This window comes from Tetranychus urticae, chromosome 2 (assembly GCF_039701765.1).
Source record: "Tetranychus urticae isolate SD_2017Ah chromosome 2, NJAU_TeUrti_SD_1.0, whole genome shotgun sequence".
NCBI lineage: Eukaryota > Metazoa > Arthropoda > Arachnida > Trombidiformes > Tetranychidae > Tetranychus > Tetranychus urticae.
The window spans coordinates 20,646,118-20,666,192 of record NC_142959.1 but is presented as its reverse complement, the minus strand read 5'-3'; the positions used below and the strand labels follow the sequence as shown (position 1 = coordinate 20,666,192).

Sequence of the window (20,075 nt, the reverse complement as noted above, 5' to 3'; positions counted from 1 at the left end):
AAAAATCAGTTTGATTTTATGTTTTGAACTGAAACTGTGTTAACAACTGCTGTAATTGAAACAATTTAGAAAGATACTTTAATAAGAGTGTGATTACAAAGAAATTGCCTAATGAATCATAGAGAATACAAAGACTTTCTGAATAATATCAAGTAAGTTGCTTTCTACTTTATTGTTTTACTGCCTTTTCGCAAGTTAGGAAATACAGTATTTGATCTTTATCAATAATCAACTTAAAATTGAAATGATTGCCAAAAATTGAATTTCTGTTTTATGTCAACAACATCAGTGTAAATAAACCGAGTAACCTGACTTACTGACCCTTACTTTTGCCCAATTTTCGCCTTTTTTCCAATATTCTCATAAGTTTCTCTCATGGACACAGTTACTTTAATGATAATTTGGTGACTGCGGATCTTAAACTGCCTGATTCCCCAAGATCAGCTAATCTCAAAGTGTCTTCTGGTCATTTGAACATTGGAAATGGCAATGGAGGAGGTGGAGGACGCCTAATACCCGGTGAAGCCGTTCAGCAGTCTTTGGTATCCTCATCTCAATCCGTTAACAAAGGTTCAGTAGGTTCAATGAATAGAATATCTAACGTAACCATCACAACTCCTAGTGGACCAGCTAGTGTAAATCCTTCTGGTGTTCGTTCTTCTGTACAAATTAATCAAGGTTCAAATCTTCCGATAGATCATCCCAGTAATCCTGGCGCAAATGGTAATAGTGTTGTAGGTTCAGACAATGGAGGTGAACCAGAGAACAGTCAATCAATTCATCATTTATCACAAATTCAAGCCAATCATCAGCACCTTCACCACCAACATCATCATCTTTCACATCATCAAGCACCACATCAACAGCATCACCATTCTCATCCTCACCATCCACATCCGCAGCAACAAATCCAACATTCTCAGCCCCATCATCACCTTCACCATCAACAGCAGCAGCAACATCACCATCATCAAACGATATCATTATTTAGTAAACATCTTCATCATACACCGGAAAGTCCGCCAGATTCAGGCTCAGAGCCACCTTATTCACCGCCAAATGATGAGAATCGAATGAATACCTCTAATCAAGGAAATATTGGTTCGACAAATGCAAATAATACTAATCAAAATTCTCAACAAATTACAAATAAAATGATGCAATCAGGTACTATTGATAGCTCAAAACACTTTAACCATTATTCAAATAATCAAATTAAACACTTGCAAAGTCCTGAAATTGATTTAACATTAACACAGAACCACTTACAGTCGGTAAGTTTCAAATTTCACATAAAATTACGATATATTTTATTCGTTCACTCTTATTAATATTTAATATTTCAAAGCAGGCTCGAAACGGTGCATTGAATCATATCAATACTCTCCATAATCTTGGTGGACAAATTCAAAGCCATCCAGATGAAGGAATCTTAAGTCATTTAGGGTCAGCTATGATAACAGGACCAATTAATTTACAATCACCCAGTATTATGTCCTCACCACCTTCCGGTCAGCCTCATTTAACTTCACTGTACTCCGGAGCGAATGATGATTACATTGGTGGGACTAATTGTGGAAATGGCGAGAATATTGGTGAACAAGGTGATGTTGTAGTAACCAATGGATCCCAACCAAATAATCAATCAAATGGAGATCAAACATCATCTGGTACAAAGAAACGTCGTATATCAGAATCTCCGAAAAATGTGCCCAATAATCAATTAATCAACAGCAACAGTATGGTTCATATTAAACAAGAACCGGGTGGAATGTCTCCAGAACCTGGAAATAATGGGACTGTAATGGTATCCATGGAAGAAGAGTATGGATTCGATTATAATACGACAACTGATGGACCTCCAAGTGTTTACCTCGACTCCGCATATCAATGTATAAGATTTCAAGTATTCCAACAGACAGCTTGGCATACATTATGTGATGCGTCTTTGAAAGAATTGTAAGCGCCTATTCAATCAACTGAATCTGATGTCAATTAATTTCCATTTTACTATTTTCATTATTATTTTTCCAATTTTTCCAATTTTTTCACAGACCTGTTCCTAATTATAGAGTGGATGCTGATAAAGGATTTAACTTTAGCAATGCCGATGATGCATTTGTTTGTCAGAAAAAGAATCATTTTCAAGTGACAGTGCACGTTCAGCCTATCGGTGATCCCCAATTTGTGAAAACACCGGACGCAGTTCGTAAAGTAGACAATTTTTATCTTCACTTTTATGGAGTTAAAGTAGAATCACCGAGTCAAACAATCAAAGTTGAACAGTCACAATCAGACAGAAGTAAAAAACCATTTCACCCAGTATTGTAAGTAAAGCATTTTCAAATTTGCTATTTGTAAATTAATCTTCATCTAATTTTCTTTCTAATTACGATACCTATTTATTTTATCTTAGAATTGAATTATGTCCTGATCAAGTATCTAAAACAACAGTGGGTCGTTTACATTTTAGTGAGACAACATCAAATAATATGAGGAAAAAGGGTAAACCCAATCCTGATCAAAGATATTTTTATCTAGTTGTTAGCCTTTGTGCTCACGTTGGTGACCAATCTTATCCTATCGTGAGCCATGCTTCTGAACGGATCATTGTTCGAGTAAGTTCATTAATAAATAAATTTACATGTATACTCTTTACTTTTCAAGTTGATATATTTTCTTATACTTTTTATTTTGACTTTATTATAACTAGGCATCCAATCCAGGACAATTTGAAAATGACATGGAGCTATCTTGGCAAAAGGGGCATACTCCTGAATCCATTTATCACGCTGGTCGAGTTGGTATCAACACTGATAGACCTGACGAACCGTTAGTAGTTCATGGTAATGTTAAAGTCACTGGTCATATAATTCAACCTTCAGATATTCGGGCGAAAACAAATATTGAAGAAATATCGACCCGGGAACAGTTACAAAATGTAGCCAATATTAGAGTTGTTCGGTATCAATTTACACCCGAGTTTGCTCAACAAGTTGGATTGAAAGATGAAGACATCAATGGGACAGGTATCATTGCTCAAGAAATTCAAAAAATACTTCCGGATGCCATCAAAGAAACAGGAGATGTCATATTACCTTCTGGTGAAAGAATTGAAAAATTATTGGTTGTTAATAAAGAAAGGATTTTTATGGAAAATGTGGGCGCTGTAAAAGAACTGTGTAAAGTTACTGACAATTTAGAGACTCGAATTGATGAGTTGGAACGAATGAATCGCAAATTACGTAGGATTAATCGTTTTGACAGCATCAAAAGTATTTTATCATCTACTTCATCAATAACCAGTGCAAGCACTGTCACCTGTATATCCAAGTAAGTGGCAAATATAGATGCTGATAATTTGTTTTGTTTAATTTTCAAAAATTTGCAATATTAATTGGCTTCTATTTTCTCAAAAGCTACAGTTCTGGACCTAATAACAAAAGACTCACTTGTAAATTACCTCATAATTATGAAAATCAAAGACGCAAATGTTCAAAACATGCAAGTCCAGAGGATAATCAAGTTTGTACCAATCGATTCATGCAATCTATAATAATGATTTTGGTCTTAATCATGGCTTTTTGGTAAGTGAAATCAACAATTTTGATTTAAACGGTGAACTTTCACAGATGTTTACATTATCTAATGAAATTTTATTTTATTTTTGAATTTTTCTAGTTTGGCCTCAATTGTTACACTCTACATTCTCGATTTTCCTCGTCGTCATACAAATCAAATGGATTCTCCATCTCATCATAAAATTGATCATCAATTTTCTCCACAACACAATCAATTTTCTATAAATAATAATAGTCATGTTAGTCAATCATCTCTACATCATCCTTCATACTCATATTCGCCCTCATCACCTCGACCGACACATCCATCGTCTCCCAATTTTTCAACACCACCAACAATATCACATTTTACAGTGGATATTAAAAAACAAATAGACCAACTTTCAAAATCATCTAGTGAAGCTCCTTCTGAGTTTGAAAAATATCCTTCAGACAAGACTAATCCTTCAAATGTTCAACGTAAGTTTAATTTTGTAATTCTTAATAACTTATTAAAAATACGTTAGTCTTATAATCCATTACATTTTATTCCCTTTGAATAAACAGAACAAGCTGGAGCAAAGTCAACCAAACCAGCATCGATTCCAATCTTAAAACCTAGAGTACTTGGCGAGTCGAAGAGATGTGCTAGCACTCAAACCGCTAGTTCTCTATGTAATACTCATTGCTGTATGGCTTATAAAAGTGATGAAGTTATTATAAATAATCCGTTAAAAGATGACTCGCCAGATGATTCGAATCCATTTTTAGCTCCATCATCAATAGATAAGCCAAATTATAGATCACCGAAAGAGATTGAAACTGACACTAAATCAAAAGATATGCTAGAATTGAATGAGGAAGAAGAAAATCGAATTAAAGACCAACCATTAGTCCCATCATCGTCATCAACTCAATTTTCAGTTGAACTCACAACACAATCTGCCCGATCTCCTTCAGTCACTTCACAAGCATCTTCTACTGTAGATATATCTTCACTGCCTGCTGTTATATCTAGTACACAAAATCCCAAAAGTCCAGTTACCATTCCAATCAAAACGGCAATCAATAATCACGTCTTGGAAGAGGTTTCTTCTCGCGCTAACCATGGAAGATACCTTAATGATATTGGACCCTCTAGTAGTGTTAATAATATTTCGCCCGGCATCGAGACTGGTTCTCATATCAACAACTTAGCCGTCGACAACAGCTTCAACTACTCAACCATTGAATCAAATAATTCTTCGTCTCAATCAATGGATCCAATTGATCAACATATTGCCGCTAAAGTGGATCGTTTTTCAAATGACAAATTTGTTTCCTTCAATTCACATCAACCACCAAGCATGTTGTACTCCAAAGCAGAAGAGTTTCGTGAAAAACGAGAGACAAGAGAAGATCGAATTACTCGACAAGATCCAAGAGATAAATATCAAACTGGTACAAATCGATTATCTGATTGGGTCGATTCAATCAAACTCATTGAGCTCAATGCTACCATTGGTCGTGAATTTTGTGATACTTGGCAATGTGTACAACAGTCAGGTCCATTATTAACATATCTTATTCCAATTTCAAAGTACATGTCCCATGAATATGTAACATTACAATTCAGGTAATGACTCTTTTCATTCACTCTGGCAATTATTTAATCTGATGATTTAACTAACTTTCATTATTAATCGTTTAGTCTGAGTACCGCACTTAAAGTGGATAACTGCGAGTACAGCGAGCCTCCCATCTCATGTCCATCACTTCCACCAGGATCAGTTCCCCATTCATATCATCGACCCACTGAGCATTTACCTGTTGCTGAGGTTCATCCAAGCTTTCGTATTCCAATTGGACTTTATTTACGAAGTAGCTACATTTTCAGGATATTATCCAAAGAAAGAAATGCCGAAACGGTAAGAGTCACGGTCATTGATCAGATCTATCTGGAGTCATTAGAACTGCTGATTAATCTAATCATTAGACTATCAAGATTTTTATGACTTTCATATTCTAACCTTATATTTGTTTCTCTATTCTTACCTTTTAGCCCTGCTCCTTACCTTCCAATGCTCTGGGGTCATCTTATTTGGAGATTAAACTCATATTCAACCGAATATGTGAAAAATAACTTCAACTTGATTGTGAAATATTTTGTTTTTTTTTGTTTTTTGTTTGATTAAGTTTTTGTTAATTCTGGCTAAAACATGAAACTTTATGATCTTTTTCTCAATTGCACACAATGATCATCAAAATTTTCACCTATCATTACCATTTATTGCCTTTTACACATTTTTCTCATCAATATCTTCCACAGAAATCATTGCTTGCCAGGAAAATTACCAAACGATAATCAAAGAAGCGACGATCTGATTTGATGATTATTAATTGTTATCCAGAAAACAAAGTTTTCTAACCATCCATTTTCATATTTTCTTACCCTTTTTTCCTAAACACTTTTATATTTACGAAAACACAATGAAATGTATTTTTTTGCATCGAGTATATTTTATAAAATGATTAATTTTATAAAAATCACAATTCTGAGCTATCAATATCAAAACTGAAAACATAACGTTAACCAAAAAACAGAGAAATATATTTATAAATATATTTATAACTAAAAATTGGATTTAATGTTTTGTTTTCTTTCAATTTTTCATCTTTATGAAACCAAACAAAACTTGTATTCTTATGTTACCTTTTTCATATCAAATAATCTTTCTAATTCATTCCTTGATTTTGTAATTATAAATCAATCATAAAAGTTCAATTCATTGTTCATCAAAATCACAAAACAAAAAGCGTAACATTGGGAATGATTGAAACTATTTTGCTGCTGTTTCATTTTCACATTCATTTTAACGATAAATGTTGTTTAATAAATAAAACAAATACAAATTTAATGTATATTCAACTGTGTTTGATTTAATTTAATCCAAAAATATAAAATTTATCTTGTTATGAGCATTTCGACCGAAAAATTAGCGATTATAGCAAAATTTACGAAATTCAAATTTTGAAAGTTGTTATAAAAACATAATTGTTACTAAAAAGACACAATCAACACAATTATCCCATTAAAAAATCAAATACAAATTGGCAAAACGGGTAAAAATTAATGTCTTTCAAATTTGGGTTCTGTTAGTTTGTAGCAAAATGAAAGCTAAGTCCATTCATGCGATGCAAAAATTTCCTCGAAGGACAGTTTTTGAGAAAAGCGATTCCGAATTTGAAACTTCGATCGCCTTTTGTGCAGATAGTGAAGCGGATTCTTTCATGAAACTTATTCTTCTGATGTAACTTTTGATTGTCAACCAGAAAATTAACCTATTTTTAGAAATAAAATTCTCTTTTTCTGAAAAAATAGATAAGTTCGATTTTAAGTTAAACCTTCAGCATTCTATGACCGCAAGAATATAAGAGCTGAAACTTATTATTGTTAGTAAAAAATCGCTGGTTAACATCATTAGTTAAATATTTTTTTCAATTTACCAACAGTTCGCTTGGTTTCGGTCATTTACTTAGAAACTTTTAGCCTCGATATTTCGAGAATGGCTTCACCTACAGCCATCGTTCTTTCACCAATACAATCCTACACCAATTAAACCCTCAATTCAATTTAATAATGGTACATTTTTGCATTTAAGTTACAATATTTGGGCTCTTGATGCACAAGCAGCAACTTATTCAACAAAACAAACTCATTTTAACCAATATCTTGGTAAATAAAGCAATTTTCTGGTTTAACTTGCAAATGCAATGCAAAGAGTGCTGCCAAAAGCTCGATCATTTGAGTAAAGAGTTGAGACTTAGATTTATTTGCACGGAAATTAAAACTGAGTCTATTGGTACTAACAAATAATTCATCCGATAGACAGTTTTCGAGAAAATTGAGGTCAAAGATGAAACTTCGATCGCCTTTTGTGCAAATAGGGAATGAGATTTTTTCATCAAACTCATTTTCCAGAGCTTACTTTTAAGGATCAACCAGAAAATGCAATTATTTTTAGAGATAAAGTCTTATGTTCAAAATAAAACACATAAGGTCGATTTTTACTTAAACCGATCTATCTCTGAGACCATATCAGTTAACGAGCTGAAACTTATTATTCATTGATAAAAATTGTTAGACTAAACCATGGATTGAATAATTTTTTCAGTTTACCAACTGTTCTCTAGATTTTGGCCATTTACCTAGAAAATTTGGACCTCAATAGTTCGACAATGGAAGCACCTACAACCATAAATCTTTGACCAAGCATTAGATTTTGTTATAAGCTATAGCCTAATATTACAGAAAACCGCAGGAATCTAAGCTGATTCATTTAATAATGCAAATTATTCTAACACATAATGAGTAAACATTATCTTTGTTGATCTGGTATCAAATCTACCAACCTAACTAATACGATGTTATAACTTAATTTGTTGTCCATTGAAGATACTACAATTGAAATATGTCATAGCCCATAATAAAATCTAATGCTTGGTCAAAGATTTATGATTGTAGGTGCTACCATTGTCGAACTATTGAGGTCCAAATTTTTTAGATGCATGACCAAAATCTAGAGAACAGTTGGTAAATTGAAAAAATTATTCAATCCATAATGTCACCCAACAATTTTTACCAATGAATAATAAGTTTCAGTTCGCTAACTGATATGGTCTCAGAGATCGATCGGTTTAAGTAAAAATCGAACTTATGTGTTTTATTTTGAACATAAGACTTTATTTCTAAAAATAATTGCATTTTCTGGTTGATCATTGAAAGTTAGCCCTGGAAAATGAGTTTGAGGAAAAAATCTCATTCCCTAATTGCACAAAAGGCGATCGAAGTTTCATCTTTGACCTCAATTTTCTCGAAAACTGTCTATCGGATGAATTATTGGTTAGTACCAATAGACTCAGTTTTAATTTCCCTACAAATAAATCTAAGTCTCAACTCCTTACTCAAATGATCGAGCTTTTGGCAGCACTCTTTGCATTGCATTTACAAGTTAAACCAGAAAATTGCTTTATTTACCAAGATATTGGTTAATATGAGTTTGTTTTGTTGAATAAGTTGTTGCTTCCACATTCTAAGCCCAAAAACAATAGCCTAAGCTCGCTGATGAAATTTAATAAATTGTATTGAGTTATTCATTAGTAAAGAATTGAATTAGTGAAAGAATAGTGATTATAGCTGATGCCATTCTCGAACTATAGAGGTTATAAGTTTTTGGGTAAATGGCCCAAATCAAGAGAACTATTAATAAATAGAAAAAATTATTTGATCCTTGTTGTGCGCAAACCATTTTTATGTATCATCAATATGTTCTAGCACTCTGACTCTTATGACCACAGAGAGCAATCGGTTTAATTGAAATCGAACTCATCGTTTTTTACAGAAAAGGAAAAGTTTTATTTCTTAAAATAAGGGCATTTTCTGGTTGATTGTCAAAAGTTAGCACTGGAAAATGAGTTTCATGAAAAAATCTCTTTCCATTATTGTGCAAAAAGCTTAGCAAGTTTCAACTTCGAATCCAATTTTCTCGAATACTGTGGTCCAGAGAAATCTTTTGATCACATGAATAGACTCAGCTTTCATTTCCCTACAAACCAACAGATTCTTAACTTGAAAGAAATCCATTTTGAGGTGAGATTTTGGTCATAATATCTTAATTATAATAATTATAATTCCCAGTTTAAATTAGATACGACAGTAGTTCGAACCTAAGGTATTTTGCTGTCTTTAGCCAAGCAAGATGAGAGTCATTTTAATAGTATTCATTTACTATTAATTATTGTTAACTAGTACAAGCTGAGCCCCGATCATAACTGATCGTAAATTTCTTTTCACTGAATACAAAAAATCCAATCCACATTTAAAAACTCAAATTATTGATGCAAAACCATAGTCAATGAGAAAAAACAAAATAAAATTTGGTTCAACAGTTGAAGCAACATATTTTTTACCTAACTCTTTACTCGAAAAATGGTTTTACATATCCTTCTAATTTAACAATAAATCATCAACCTGGATAACCAAAACATTTTTCCCCCAAAGTCAATGATAAAAGATACGGATTCTGCATTTTTTCCCCTACCCTGTTTAAACGCTAATTTCTCAGGTACCTGAATTCCGATGAAGTGCAGACTATTTTTCGTGGATGTAGTTTAATCATGGCTTTCAGGTTGAGAAAAAATTTTCTTTAGAATCCTTTTAGTTTGGCCACAATCTTTACACAAAATTTTCATGTTTTGACTTTATATATGGTATAATTCCCAGTTTAAATTAGATACGACAGTAGTTCGAACCTAAGGTATTTTGCTGTCTTTAGCCAAGCAAGATGAGAGTCATTTTAATAGTATTCATTTACTATTAATTATTGTTAACTAGTATATCACTATACATGTTTTATTAGCTATGCAATTCCAACTTAATCGGAAAAGTGTAGATTTAAAAGTAAGTTACAACTAGAAGTGATTATATTTTATTTTTGGGAGGAATTTGCTACAATGACAAAGTCCACATGAGTTTATTTCATAACGATATCATTTAAAGAACAATTTTATTGTAGTTTTACAACTAAAATTAATGCAGAAGGTATTGCATGCTTATACATAACGATAACTGAAATGGTTATGCAGTCGAAATTCATTACTAATGAATCATTGGATTTAGATTAGCATAGCTAATCCTTGAAATCATTGAGGCAATTAAATAACCATAAGATAATTTGAAGAACAGATTTCACTCCATTTTAACAACAATTTCAGGTGACAATATCTTTGGCTTGTGAGCTCTTGGAAGCTCAATATTTTCACGAAGCTGGACACCATTGTTCGCACGAAATTCACATTGATATCAACCATTTTGGCTATCAACAGCACTTTTTCCCTTCCTATGAAAGTCAAAAAACAATTTTCCCACTATTCAATGATCGAGCTCTACTTGTTTAGACAGAATTCACAAAAATAACTAATTTCAAAATCTTTTGAACTTTATAATGAACCTGATTTATTCATGGTAGATCTTCGCATTTCCATCATTAAACCTTTATTTGCTGGTTTTGCCTCGATATTTTCCTATTATGCTCAAAGCATTTCATCCTTTTGACCAAAAAAGTCCTTCAGAAGAAATCTAAATCTAAATTGCATTCATTTTACTCTTCATTTCATTTCGTTTCGTTTTGATACTTTAAACAAACATTTGAACTTCAACTTTTATGTTAATTTTTGGTCATCTTATGCTTCAATCTACTAAAAATGGTCTTGTTGATTTGAGCCAATTTTTAAGCTTAAGTGAATGCTTTCTGGCATACTTAACAATCGAATATTGATTTTGATTGTAAAACTTGATGATGTATAATCGTTAATTATAAGACTAAATGCAATCATTTTTCCCAACTGAAGAAGACTGAAGTTGAAGTATTAGTAAAAATAAATCTTTATATCAAATCTGACTGAAAATAGGTGATATTGGAAACATCAATTTTGAGAAAATAAATATGCTCGTTTGTTAAACAATTAACTAGATCTGCTATCTTTTAATTGGTTTATCAAATTACATTATTGTATATTATTATATCAGCGTAAAAACTATTGATTTTAGTGATCGTTCCAAAAGGGTTAATTGTCTAGGAAAGTAATAAACTATTGAACTCAATTGTAAAGTTGGAAAGGCATTGAAATACTGAGAAACTGTCAAAGATCATTAGATATTTAATTAGTGTTTATTTTATAGTGATGCTGATCTGTAAAATGCGGAACTGTTGCCAATAATTAGCGTCAATTTCATGACGAAAATAGAAGTGCCGAAAGAATTGGTGAATTTATTGATCATTTAACACCTCCTTTTCAATAAGGCTTTTATTGCATGGCAAATGTATAAAAAGCGAGCTTCTTACAAGAGAAAAATCACAATCAATTCAACTACAGTATTCATCAAAGTTAATTAAATTTATTCAATTGAAAATAGTTAACCAACGACAACAAAATGAACGCTTTGTTAGTTTCAACTCTTCTTGTTGCTTGTTTTGCCCTGGCTCATGGTTCGCTTCTTGGTGATGTTAATGCTGCCGGATACCAATCAGTTGACTCCAAGACTCCACTCAATGGAGGAGGATTGACCGGTGCTTTACTTGGAAATGGAGTTGCAGACAACATTAACGTACTTGGAGCCCAAATCGACCCAAAAACTACTGAAAAGACCCCCAGAAGCCCTTTCGGCGTCCTTGGCCGAGCTCGAAGAGCACCACTTGAACTTGATATTGGTTTACTCTAAAGCCTTCGTTTACTTTTATGGTATTTTTCAAGCGGATTTCTTGGTCTTTACAGTGGTTCGTAAAAACAGAAATTTTTTAAGTCTTGCTCTCTACACTGTACTAATGAGATGACATAAAATAAATAAATTTCAGTAAACAGCAAAAATCTCATGTTTTATGTCTTTTGTTCACTATTTTATCGGAAAGAACGGCTCTAGGTAATCTGAATGATTTGGTACATGTCTTCGAATGGAGCCACGGTTTGAATTAACTTTTTTTCGTAGTCATTGGGAAAACCTTTACTCAAAGAAACATAGATGAAATTTTGTTTCAAAATGTATCTAATTCCTTACCTTAGAACCTTCAAGTTACGATGAAGCAATCCAGAGTATTCAGTTAATTGGTAAATTAAATCTTTAAATGATAATGATCTTTATGACTTAGTTTAGCTACCAAAAGGTGATCGAGTTAATTCATGTTGATGGGTTTACGAATTAAACTGTTGATGGAACTATTGAGAGATTTAAAGCTAGATTAATAGCCAAAGGCTACTCTCAAAAATATGAAGCCGATTATTTTAAGACATACAGTTCAATTGCTCGGTATGACTCAATAAGAGCCACACTCAATTGCTGCAGCTAATAAAATGTATCTCTTACAGTCATATCTCATATCACCATGCATATCTCATACTGTATTCCTTTGATACTCCTTTTTCCGGTGATCTCTATGAACAGATTTACTTGCAGCAACCAGTTTGGTTCAATTAAAAATTAACCAGATTTGCTATCTTTTAATTAGTTTGTCAAATTAGATCCTATATTACTATATCAGCGTAAAAATTAGGTAAACAAGGTAAGTGTATAAAAAGCGAACTTCTAAAGAGAACAAATTCACAACCATTTCAACTACTGTATCCATCAGAGTTAACCAAATTTAAAAAAAATTGAAAATAGTTAACCAACGACAGCAAAATGAACGCTTTAGTATTTTCGACTCTTCTTTTGGCTTGTTTTACCATAACTCATGGTTCGGTTCTTGGTGATGTAAATGTCGGCGGATATCAATCAGTTGAACCATCCAAGACTCCACTTAATGGAGGAGGATTGACAGGTGCTTTAACTGGAAATGGATTGACAGACCACCTTAACGTATTTGGAGTACAAGTTGACCAAAAAACTGATGACAACAAATAGAAACCCTTTTGATATCCCTTGCGGAGCTCCGACTCTGAAACTTGCTTCACCAAATAAAATTGTGTTGATACCAACGAGTATCAGTTCAACTTAATATTGGTTTACTCTAACTCCTTCAGTTACCTTAATGATATTTTTCCCGCGGATTTCTTGGTCTTTACAGTGGTTCATAAAACAGAACTTTTAATAAGCTTTGCTCTCTAATGAGATGTTATAAAATTAATAAAGTTAAATAAACAGCAAAAATCAACATGTTTTCTGTTTTTTGTTCACTCTTGTATCGAAAAGAACGTCTTCAGGTAATTTGAATGTGATTCGGTACATGTCTTTGAATGGAGCCACAGTTCGAACCAACTTTAATTCATAGTCATCGGGCAATTTAGATTGTATCTTTTCCTCGGCCAATGCGACGATTGCTTCGACAGGGTTAAGATCTCGTTTTAAGAAAGTGTAACAATGTATCAAAGGAGATATAACTAATGGTCGGAACGTTTCATCCTGTGCCTTTTCAGCTAAAAGACCAACAAATGCATCTAAAAACTCGATGGCCATTCCAGGTAAGTTCATAAGTACGTGATAAGTTGGTTTAATAATATATTCTGTTACCTCTGGCGAAGTCCATGAAGAAATTAAATCATTTTTTACAACTGATTGGACAAAATGACGTGCATCCAAGTTATAAGCAGTCAAATACTGATCAACCTTGTTTGATTTTGAATTTGCTTGCAACCAGAAAAAGGCGTCAGGGTTCAGATCATTAGCCAAAACTCGACACTTCTTTTTGGCAGCTGGAATGGCAAAGGGTCCAATCCCAGCAAATAAATCATAAACTACATCACGATTTTTGTCTAAACGACTCAGGAAACGACCATGTTCAGTGCTTAACCGAGGATTCCAATAAACCTTGGCGAAATCAAATTTAAATGTACAATTATTTGAATGAACTGTGACAACAGTACCAAGTTTATCGGCTTCTGGTGTTTTGGCTAAAACTTCATGGGAAAAGTTCCTAAATTTTGTGTCTATGATCTCAGCTTTGTTGATTACCATATGAATGGAAGGATTTGTCGCGAGAAGAATTTGTCCGATCAATTCTTTATGAGATAGCTTTTCATCTCTTAAATTAACATGCAAAATATGACCAATGATGGACCAAGATTTGACCCTTTTTTCTTCCTCAGGAAACACTGCATCCATTATATCATGAGCATTGTAATTGTGGAAATTTAGCTCGATACTTTTGTCAAACAAATGTATCTTGTCATATTTTTGAATGAGCGCCTTCTTAACTCTATCATCTAAATCATTTGGTGATTTAACAAGATCTGGATTGAGTAAAATTATCTTCTTTTTCAAAGTTGAACTGGGTTCTTGAGCTTCACTTGGATTGTCAGAGTCCACCGGCTGGATGGTATCAATTCCTTTCACAGTTAAATATTGAGATTTCAGATGTTTAGAGATCTCTTGAATAAATTTATCCTCAACGACGATATATGGCACATTAACTGATTTACGGAAAAGACTCGGATCCAATTTTTTCATATTTGCAACACATGGTGGAGGTTTAAGAAGAGACTCGTTTACAGAGACCATGTTTACCGGGTTAAACAGAACTTTGAATTTGTTTAAATGTGTCTTAAATTTTTTCACCAGATTGATAACTGTAGGATAAAAATAAATTCAAATTGTAATAATGCTTTAAATAAACTTCACAAGATTTAGTACTATAGAGCATGAAAAATAGTAACGACTTACCACTGATATTGGACATCAATGAACTTCTGGACTTTAAATAGGAGGACAGTGAATTTGGAAGAACGATGACAAAACTTTCAATTTCTTGTAATCTAACAGAGAATAAAATAATAGATTAAAATAAAATTAAGAAAATAAACTCTTAGATTTCAAATTTTGTGTTGCTATTAAATCACATGGTAACTTGCAAAATGTTATGTTTGTTTACATTTTCATCCATGGTAACCAAGGATTATGATAATCATTAAATGATTATCATTTCAGTGTTTTATACTGTTAAATCTAATCAAAGCTTTGTTTACCACGGTCTTAAAGATCAATTTTGATAAAAGCACCCGACTTATTCTGGAAAAAAGTATAGGGAGAGAAAGAAGAGAGAGTAAAGATAATCTATTGAATGTCACAAGTGAACTCGTAATAATAAAGTTAACTTACCTATTGAGCAGTTTTAATTATTAGTCAAACTCATTTGCCTACAATTATTCCAGCTATCCTTGTTATTCCATCCAGACTCCAAATTTCATAGAAATCAGTATTTAAAGCCGAATCGAAATGGATAGCTCAACAGACCAAAATCACATTGAACCATCTATTGGACAGATTTATATTGACAGTGGCAATCTACTTAGGGTCGAAGAGGTTAAAAGGCAGGCAACATTATTGCCTGATGAAGAGGTAAGTCATTTATACGAGAAAGTTCCAAATTCTCATGAAAAGACAATTTTAGCGTTGATCAAGACACTTAATTTATTGTCTTGGTTGACCATATTAAAGAGTTGTTTATCAATTTTGCTTGATGGTTTCAACAGTGGACAAACTCTATTCGCCAGATCCGACAGATTAAATAATAACACTTTTTTCTTTGATTTATCATTTTTAGGTAGTTACTGGGTTGAGTATTGCGGTCAATGCTTGGAGAAACAAAAAGATCAATCATGTTGTCAAAGATTCAAAATTGATAATCTCTAAATTCTCTGGGGAAGATAAAATTGACCCAACGACAAGGGAGAATTGTAAAATTACAATTAAACTGTTCATTTACAGTGACATATGCACTTTATTGGAGGATGCCCTTGATTTTGCTCTTGAAATGTTAAACACGGACTATCTGGACTCATTGATAATTGCCATTCAATCCTCTGATGGGACAAAATTGCCCATGGATAAGATAAAGAGCATTTGGAAATGTACAGAAAAAATTGGAATTAATAAGGTTAAAGACTTTGGCATGTCTGATTTGGATACCGATCAATTGGCTGAGCTTTACCAATCCGCTAAACAGATCAAACCATCCAGTAATCAAATTAATCTAGAATCTTGTTGCGTTATACCACCAGAAATGCGAGATTTTGCTCAGAATAACAACATCAAATTGCTGACTCATAACGATCCCCGAGGTAAGTTTACTTTATCAATAAGTTTGATTTATCTCAATTGCATCAGGATTGATTGAGTACCGATAATAGTCTGAAAAATATTTCTTGAATGATGGTGACATTCAATTATCAAAACAATCAGCATTTCATCAGTTTCAGATGATACTCGAACTCTTGATCTACTGATGATTTAATACAAGCATTTTTCTTATTTGATTTAGATTTTCTATCTACTGAAAAGTTTAATCAAATAATTTCATGCTGTGGCATAGAGGATGTTCAAAACTGGTCCCGATTTTGGATCGCCAGGTATACCATTTTACAGAAACATAAAGGAATCGTCCAGAACAAGGGATACATCTTGTCGACTCAAAAGAAATAGAGACAAAGTTTCAATTTAAATTGATTTTATCAACTTATAATTTGCAATTATGTCCAACACAAAATAAAAATAAACCATTTAACCAATTAATAATGATAAATAACATAATCACATAGTTTTTTTTGGAAATGAAAGGTTATGGTAACAAGAATATCAAATCATCAGCTTCAATCAAGGTAAGATCTTTTGCTGTTGAATAATAAACTATTTGATTTAAGGCGATCAGATAGAGTGTATTTCCTTTCGATGACTTTATCAAAAAATCGAGTCATTTCAGCACAATTTGTTAAACCAGGAGCAAAAGCTCTATTATCAAGGCAGTTTATTTCAATTTCGTAAGCACCACACTCTTCCGTTAAGGTTGATGGACGAGGTGGTCGGTGTATATCAGAACCAAGAAGATCCTTTTTAGTTCCAACAATAAGAACTGGAATATTTCTACCAGCAAATAATTCAATATCAAATTCGTCGGGTGAAGAAAGAATAGATGATGAATTATTGGAAAGAAGAGGTGATGATGTAGGTGAGAATGTTCCAGACATATTTGAATGATCACGATAATTTGTAGCAGATGTTCCACCAAATGATGTTGAAGAAAATGATGATGATGATGAAGCCACGAATGCCGAAGATGTGGGCGATGATGGAACTGGATTCGAGACGGTTCCGTTGGTTTCCGAAGTACATAATACCTCTCCAAGCCATTTACGGAGATTAAGATATGATTTACGGTTAGTTAGGTCATGAACCAAGATGATTCCATGATAAGATTGATAAAATAAACTACGAGCAGAGGAATGAGTCTTGTAACCGCCAATATCCCACAATTCAATCAGACAACTTCGATGATTTGGCGTTCCTTCATTAAATTGATGAAGTAAAATTTCAATTGAACAACCAATTGTCCAGCTGGGCTTTGACCACATGTTGGTCTTGCAAATCAAGTTGATTAAACATGATTTACCAACACCAGAGTCTCCAAGAACCAGAACTTTAATGCGATCATGTATTTGATCACGAAACTTATCACGAATGGACATTGGATGTTTTCCCAAAAGCTAAACACTAATGTACACTTGAACAACTAAAAAATAACAAATCAACGAAGCCTCCATCTTACGGACTTAAAAAAAGACTCAACCATAAACCACTAAACAGCACAATAGATGGCCCTGCATACATAGAGACCAATTCACCGCATCAACAACAAACGGTAAGTTAATAACCAATGAACAATTTTATTAATTTCTCAATTTATTCACATTTCTGTATTAGTTATCGTCACCATGTGGACATATTGGTACAGTTGGACACTGTTGCCGATGAAAGCCGGGAATAAAGCCGCGAAGACTGATTGACCCAAGCCTAAAGTGGAACCAGTAAACAAGGTTGGAACGCAAACTCATCTGATAGGAAGATGATGAAGAGAGGGAGAATTGAAAGACTGGAGAAACATCACTTTGAGAATGTTGAACATTAACCTTTACGAATGAATCGAGTGAAAGACTGTGAACAAAATTACAAATACAAATCCATGTGAATCGAAAAAGAATCTTGTAAAAACTTAGGGAATTACAATGATACCAATAAAGAGTCAAATGTTGACATTTGTTCAGAAAAGTGATGTTAATGGTGGAAACAGAAATGTTTCAACTGGTATCAACTCGAAAATTGGACCATTAATACATGAACAAACGATGAACTGGATCAAGATTAATCGGATACAACTGGCAATCACAGTGATTGGACTTTTATCATTTCTTTGTTTTCTTCCATCAATTTCCAATGAATTTGTTTTCGATGATATACCAACCATAATCAACAACAAAGATGTTTGTCCAGAGAAAACATATTTTACCAAAATATTTTTCAACGATTTTTGGGGAACACCAATCGTCAAGGTAAGATTTGGCCAGTCCAGTGATCAAGTTACAAATTTGGATTCCCAGTCATCACTTGTTTCCATTAAAAATACTGCCAACCTAATTTTCCCACTGTTTTTATTCCCACAATTAGTGTTTGTTTTTCACCGACGTTTCCTTCACAAGTTAATGAATTTACCTTCTTTGGCTAACACTAATCAGCAATTAGAGAATAAATTCTAACATTTTTTTTCTCCATTCAATCTCTTTCGATTCCAACAGGTCGAGATTAATATGCTTTTTGATATGTTTCTTACAATATTTCAATTCCTTTAGCAGAAATTTTGTGAAAATAATTTCTTCTTCAATTTAATCGATTGAAAAGTGGCCTTTTCCCTCCAAAGCTCATCATTATTTGAATATTTTAAATGAAATCTCAGATTCGACTTTTTATTTTTATTAAAACCTTTATTTTATTAAAAAAATGATTGAAAAATGTTTCTTAAAATTATGTCTTTAACCTTAACTTTAACCGCAACTGTAATGACTGGTCAGTAAATGAAAGTCAATCTTGAGAAACTTAGCAAGCAGCCTCGATTGCTATTGATTAAATGATCTAAATTGCTATGATTAATACCAAGCAAATGTATTACCATTATCAACAGTCGACTTTTAGTTTCATGATAATCTATTTCATTCATTTCTCTCCTTTATTTTCCCATGTTTTCCATGTGTTATGTGCATAAACAGTGAATAATGTTAAACACAGTTAACTTTCACCTCGTTATCAGAATATATTCATCTATATTATAATATCTATTTATTCAATGCTCAATGACCCAGAATTAAGAATAAATATTAGCCAATATCATGCAAATGTATTCACCATTTTCCTTCTCATTCACCTTAATTTGTTACTTTCAATATCTTTCTGTTTTTACCTTGCACCTTCCATCATCACCATTATCCTCAGGTAACCTCATTGAACTAAGAACATTTAAACCAGAAAAAAGAAGAAAAAGAAGAAAAAGAAAAGACAAAAAAACAAATTCTCAACGTGACAAGTTATACAACAATGAATATTGAACTGTTGATATTCACCCATTCGGCCCTTTAGACAGTTTCATTTCGATACCAAAGGATATCACAAAGTTTATCATTAATTGTCTTTGTGTTTAAGCATCATGTGCTCAGCAGGAAACTGAAGAGCTCTGATAATAGCAGGGAAAACAAAAGAGTTGAACAAGATGAAAAAGTGATTTAACAACAAGAAAACCACTGAAAAGGATAACTGAGCCTGAATAAAAGGTGATAATGGCGAGTGAAGACTCGATGATGAATTGAAAAATTGGGTTCAAAACAAAAATGTAAATGATGAACAAGAGAAGGGGAAAAATGGTTGTAAAACCAGGAATGATAATTTAAAAGATTAAGTGACAAACTAAATAATCAAAGGTAAATCCTAGTGCTTTACCTAAATATTTATCTTGTACTTTTAGTTAAATACTGATGATGATAATAATATCATTAATAATTGTTGGTTTGTTGTCTCGTAATTTATCGTCAGCTAAAAAAAAGTAAACCTTTTAATGCATGAGGAAACCTATTAAGTCGGATGATAATAACAATTATAATTTTTGCCTTTGAATATCATCAATGGAAACATTTGAATCTCATGTATACATCAATTTTACATTAAAAATG

At 32.8% G+C, this 20,075-nt stretch overlaps 5 protein-coding genes across 14 annotated transcripts in view; 3 read left to right on the top strand and 2 right to left on the bottom strand.

Moving 5' to 3' along the window:
* The first annotated feature begins 11 nt into the window (after window positions 1–11).
* Window positions 12–6,463, top strand: LOC107371526 (uncharacterized). Of its 8 annotated transcripts, none has more exons than XM_089267264.1 (11): window positions 12–152; window positions 368–1,274; window positions 1,352–1,959; window positions 2,055–2,327; window positions 2,417–2,618; window positions 2,714–3,333; window positions 3,420–3,587; window positions 3,682–4,040; window positions 4,128–5,175; window positions 5,251–5,467; window positions 5,602–6,463. In XM_089267264.1, exons 1-11 carry the CDS (start codon window positions 112–114, stop codon window positions 5,680–5,682), a joined length of 4,524 nt encoding a protein of 1,507 aa, XP_089123390.1. In that variant the 5' UTR covers window positions 12–111; the 3' UTR covers window positions 5,683–6,463. The 8 variants fall into 8 exon arrangements, with proteins under 8 accessions (XP_089123390.1, XP_089123392.1, XP_089123391.1 ...); XM_089267266.1 differs by having other exon boundaries at window positions 3,426–3,587; window positions 5,602–6,092; XM_089267265.1 differs by having other exon boundaries at window positions 1,349–1,959; window positions 3,426–3,587; window positions 5,602–6,092.
* Window positions 6,464–13,162: 6,699 nt separating this feature from the next.
* Window positions 13,163–15,330, bottom strand: LOC107371414 (tRNA (guanine(37)-N(1))-methyltransferase). Of its 3 annotated transcripts, none has more exons than XM_015939491.3 (4): window positions 15,187–15,330; window positions 14,960–15,096; window positions 14,752–14,843; window positions 13,163–14,657 (listed from the first exon to the last, which is right to left on the bottom strand). In XM_015939491.3, the coding sequence occupies exons 2-4, from the start codon at window positions 14,965–14,967 to the stop codon at window positions 13,243–13,245; spliced, it is 1,515 nt and encodes a 504-aa protein (XP_015794977.2). In that variant the 5' UTR covers window positions 14,968–15,096; window positions 15,187–15,330; the 3' UTR covers window positions 13,163–13,242. The 3 variants fall into 3 exon arrangements, with proteins under 3 accessions (XP_015794977.2, XP_089123359.1, XP_089123360.1); XM_089267233.1 differs by having other exon boundaries at window positions 15,054–15,096; XM_089267234.1 differs by lacking the exon at window positions 14,960–15,096 and having other exon boundaries at window positions 15,187–15,317.
* On the top strand, window positions 15,164–16,601 carry Gclm (Glutamate-cysteine ligase modifier subunit). The gene is made up of 3 exons (XM_015939496.3): window positions 15,164–15,426; window positions 15,632–16,148; window positions 16,349–16,601. Exons 1-3 carry the CDS (start codon window positions 15,304–15,306, stop codon window positions 16,507–16,509), a joined length of 801 nt encoding a protein of 266 aa, XP_015794982.1. The 5' UTR covers window positions 15,164–15,303; the 3' UTR covers window positions 16,510–16,601.
* Window positions 16,518–17,549, bottom strand: LOC107371416 (rab-like protein 3). Its single transcript, XM_015939495.3, has one exon. The coding sequence runs from the start codon at window positions 17,547–17,549 to the stop codon at window positions 16,677–16,679; it is 873 nt and encodes a 290-aa protein (XP_015794981.1). The 3' UTR covers window positions 16,518–16,676.
* Window positions 17,550–17,881: 332 nt separating this feature from the next.
* The window catches only part of LOC107371413 (protein O-mannosyl-transferase TMTC3), a 72,879-nt gene continuing 70,685 nt past the window's right edge, over window positions 17,882–20,075 (top strand). Inside the window, exon 1 of the mRNA XM_025162859.2 lies at window positions 17,882–18,410. Coding sequence (XP_025018627.2) covers window positions 18,087–18,410 — 324 coding nt within the window. The 5' untranslated portion in view covers window positions 17,882–18,086. The remainder of the gene's footprint in view (window positions 18,411–20,075) is intronic.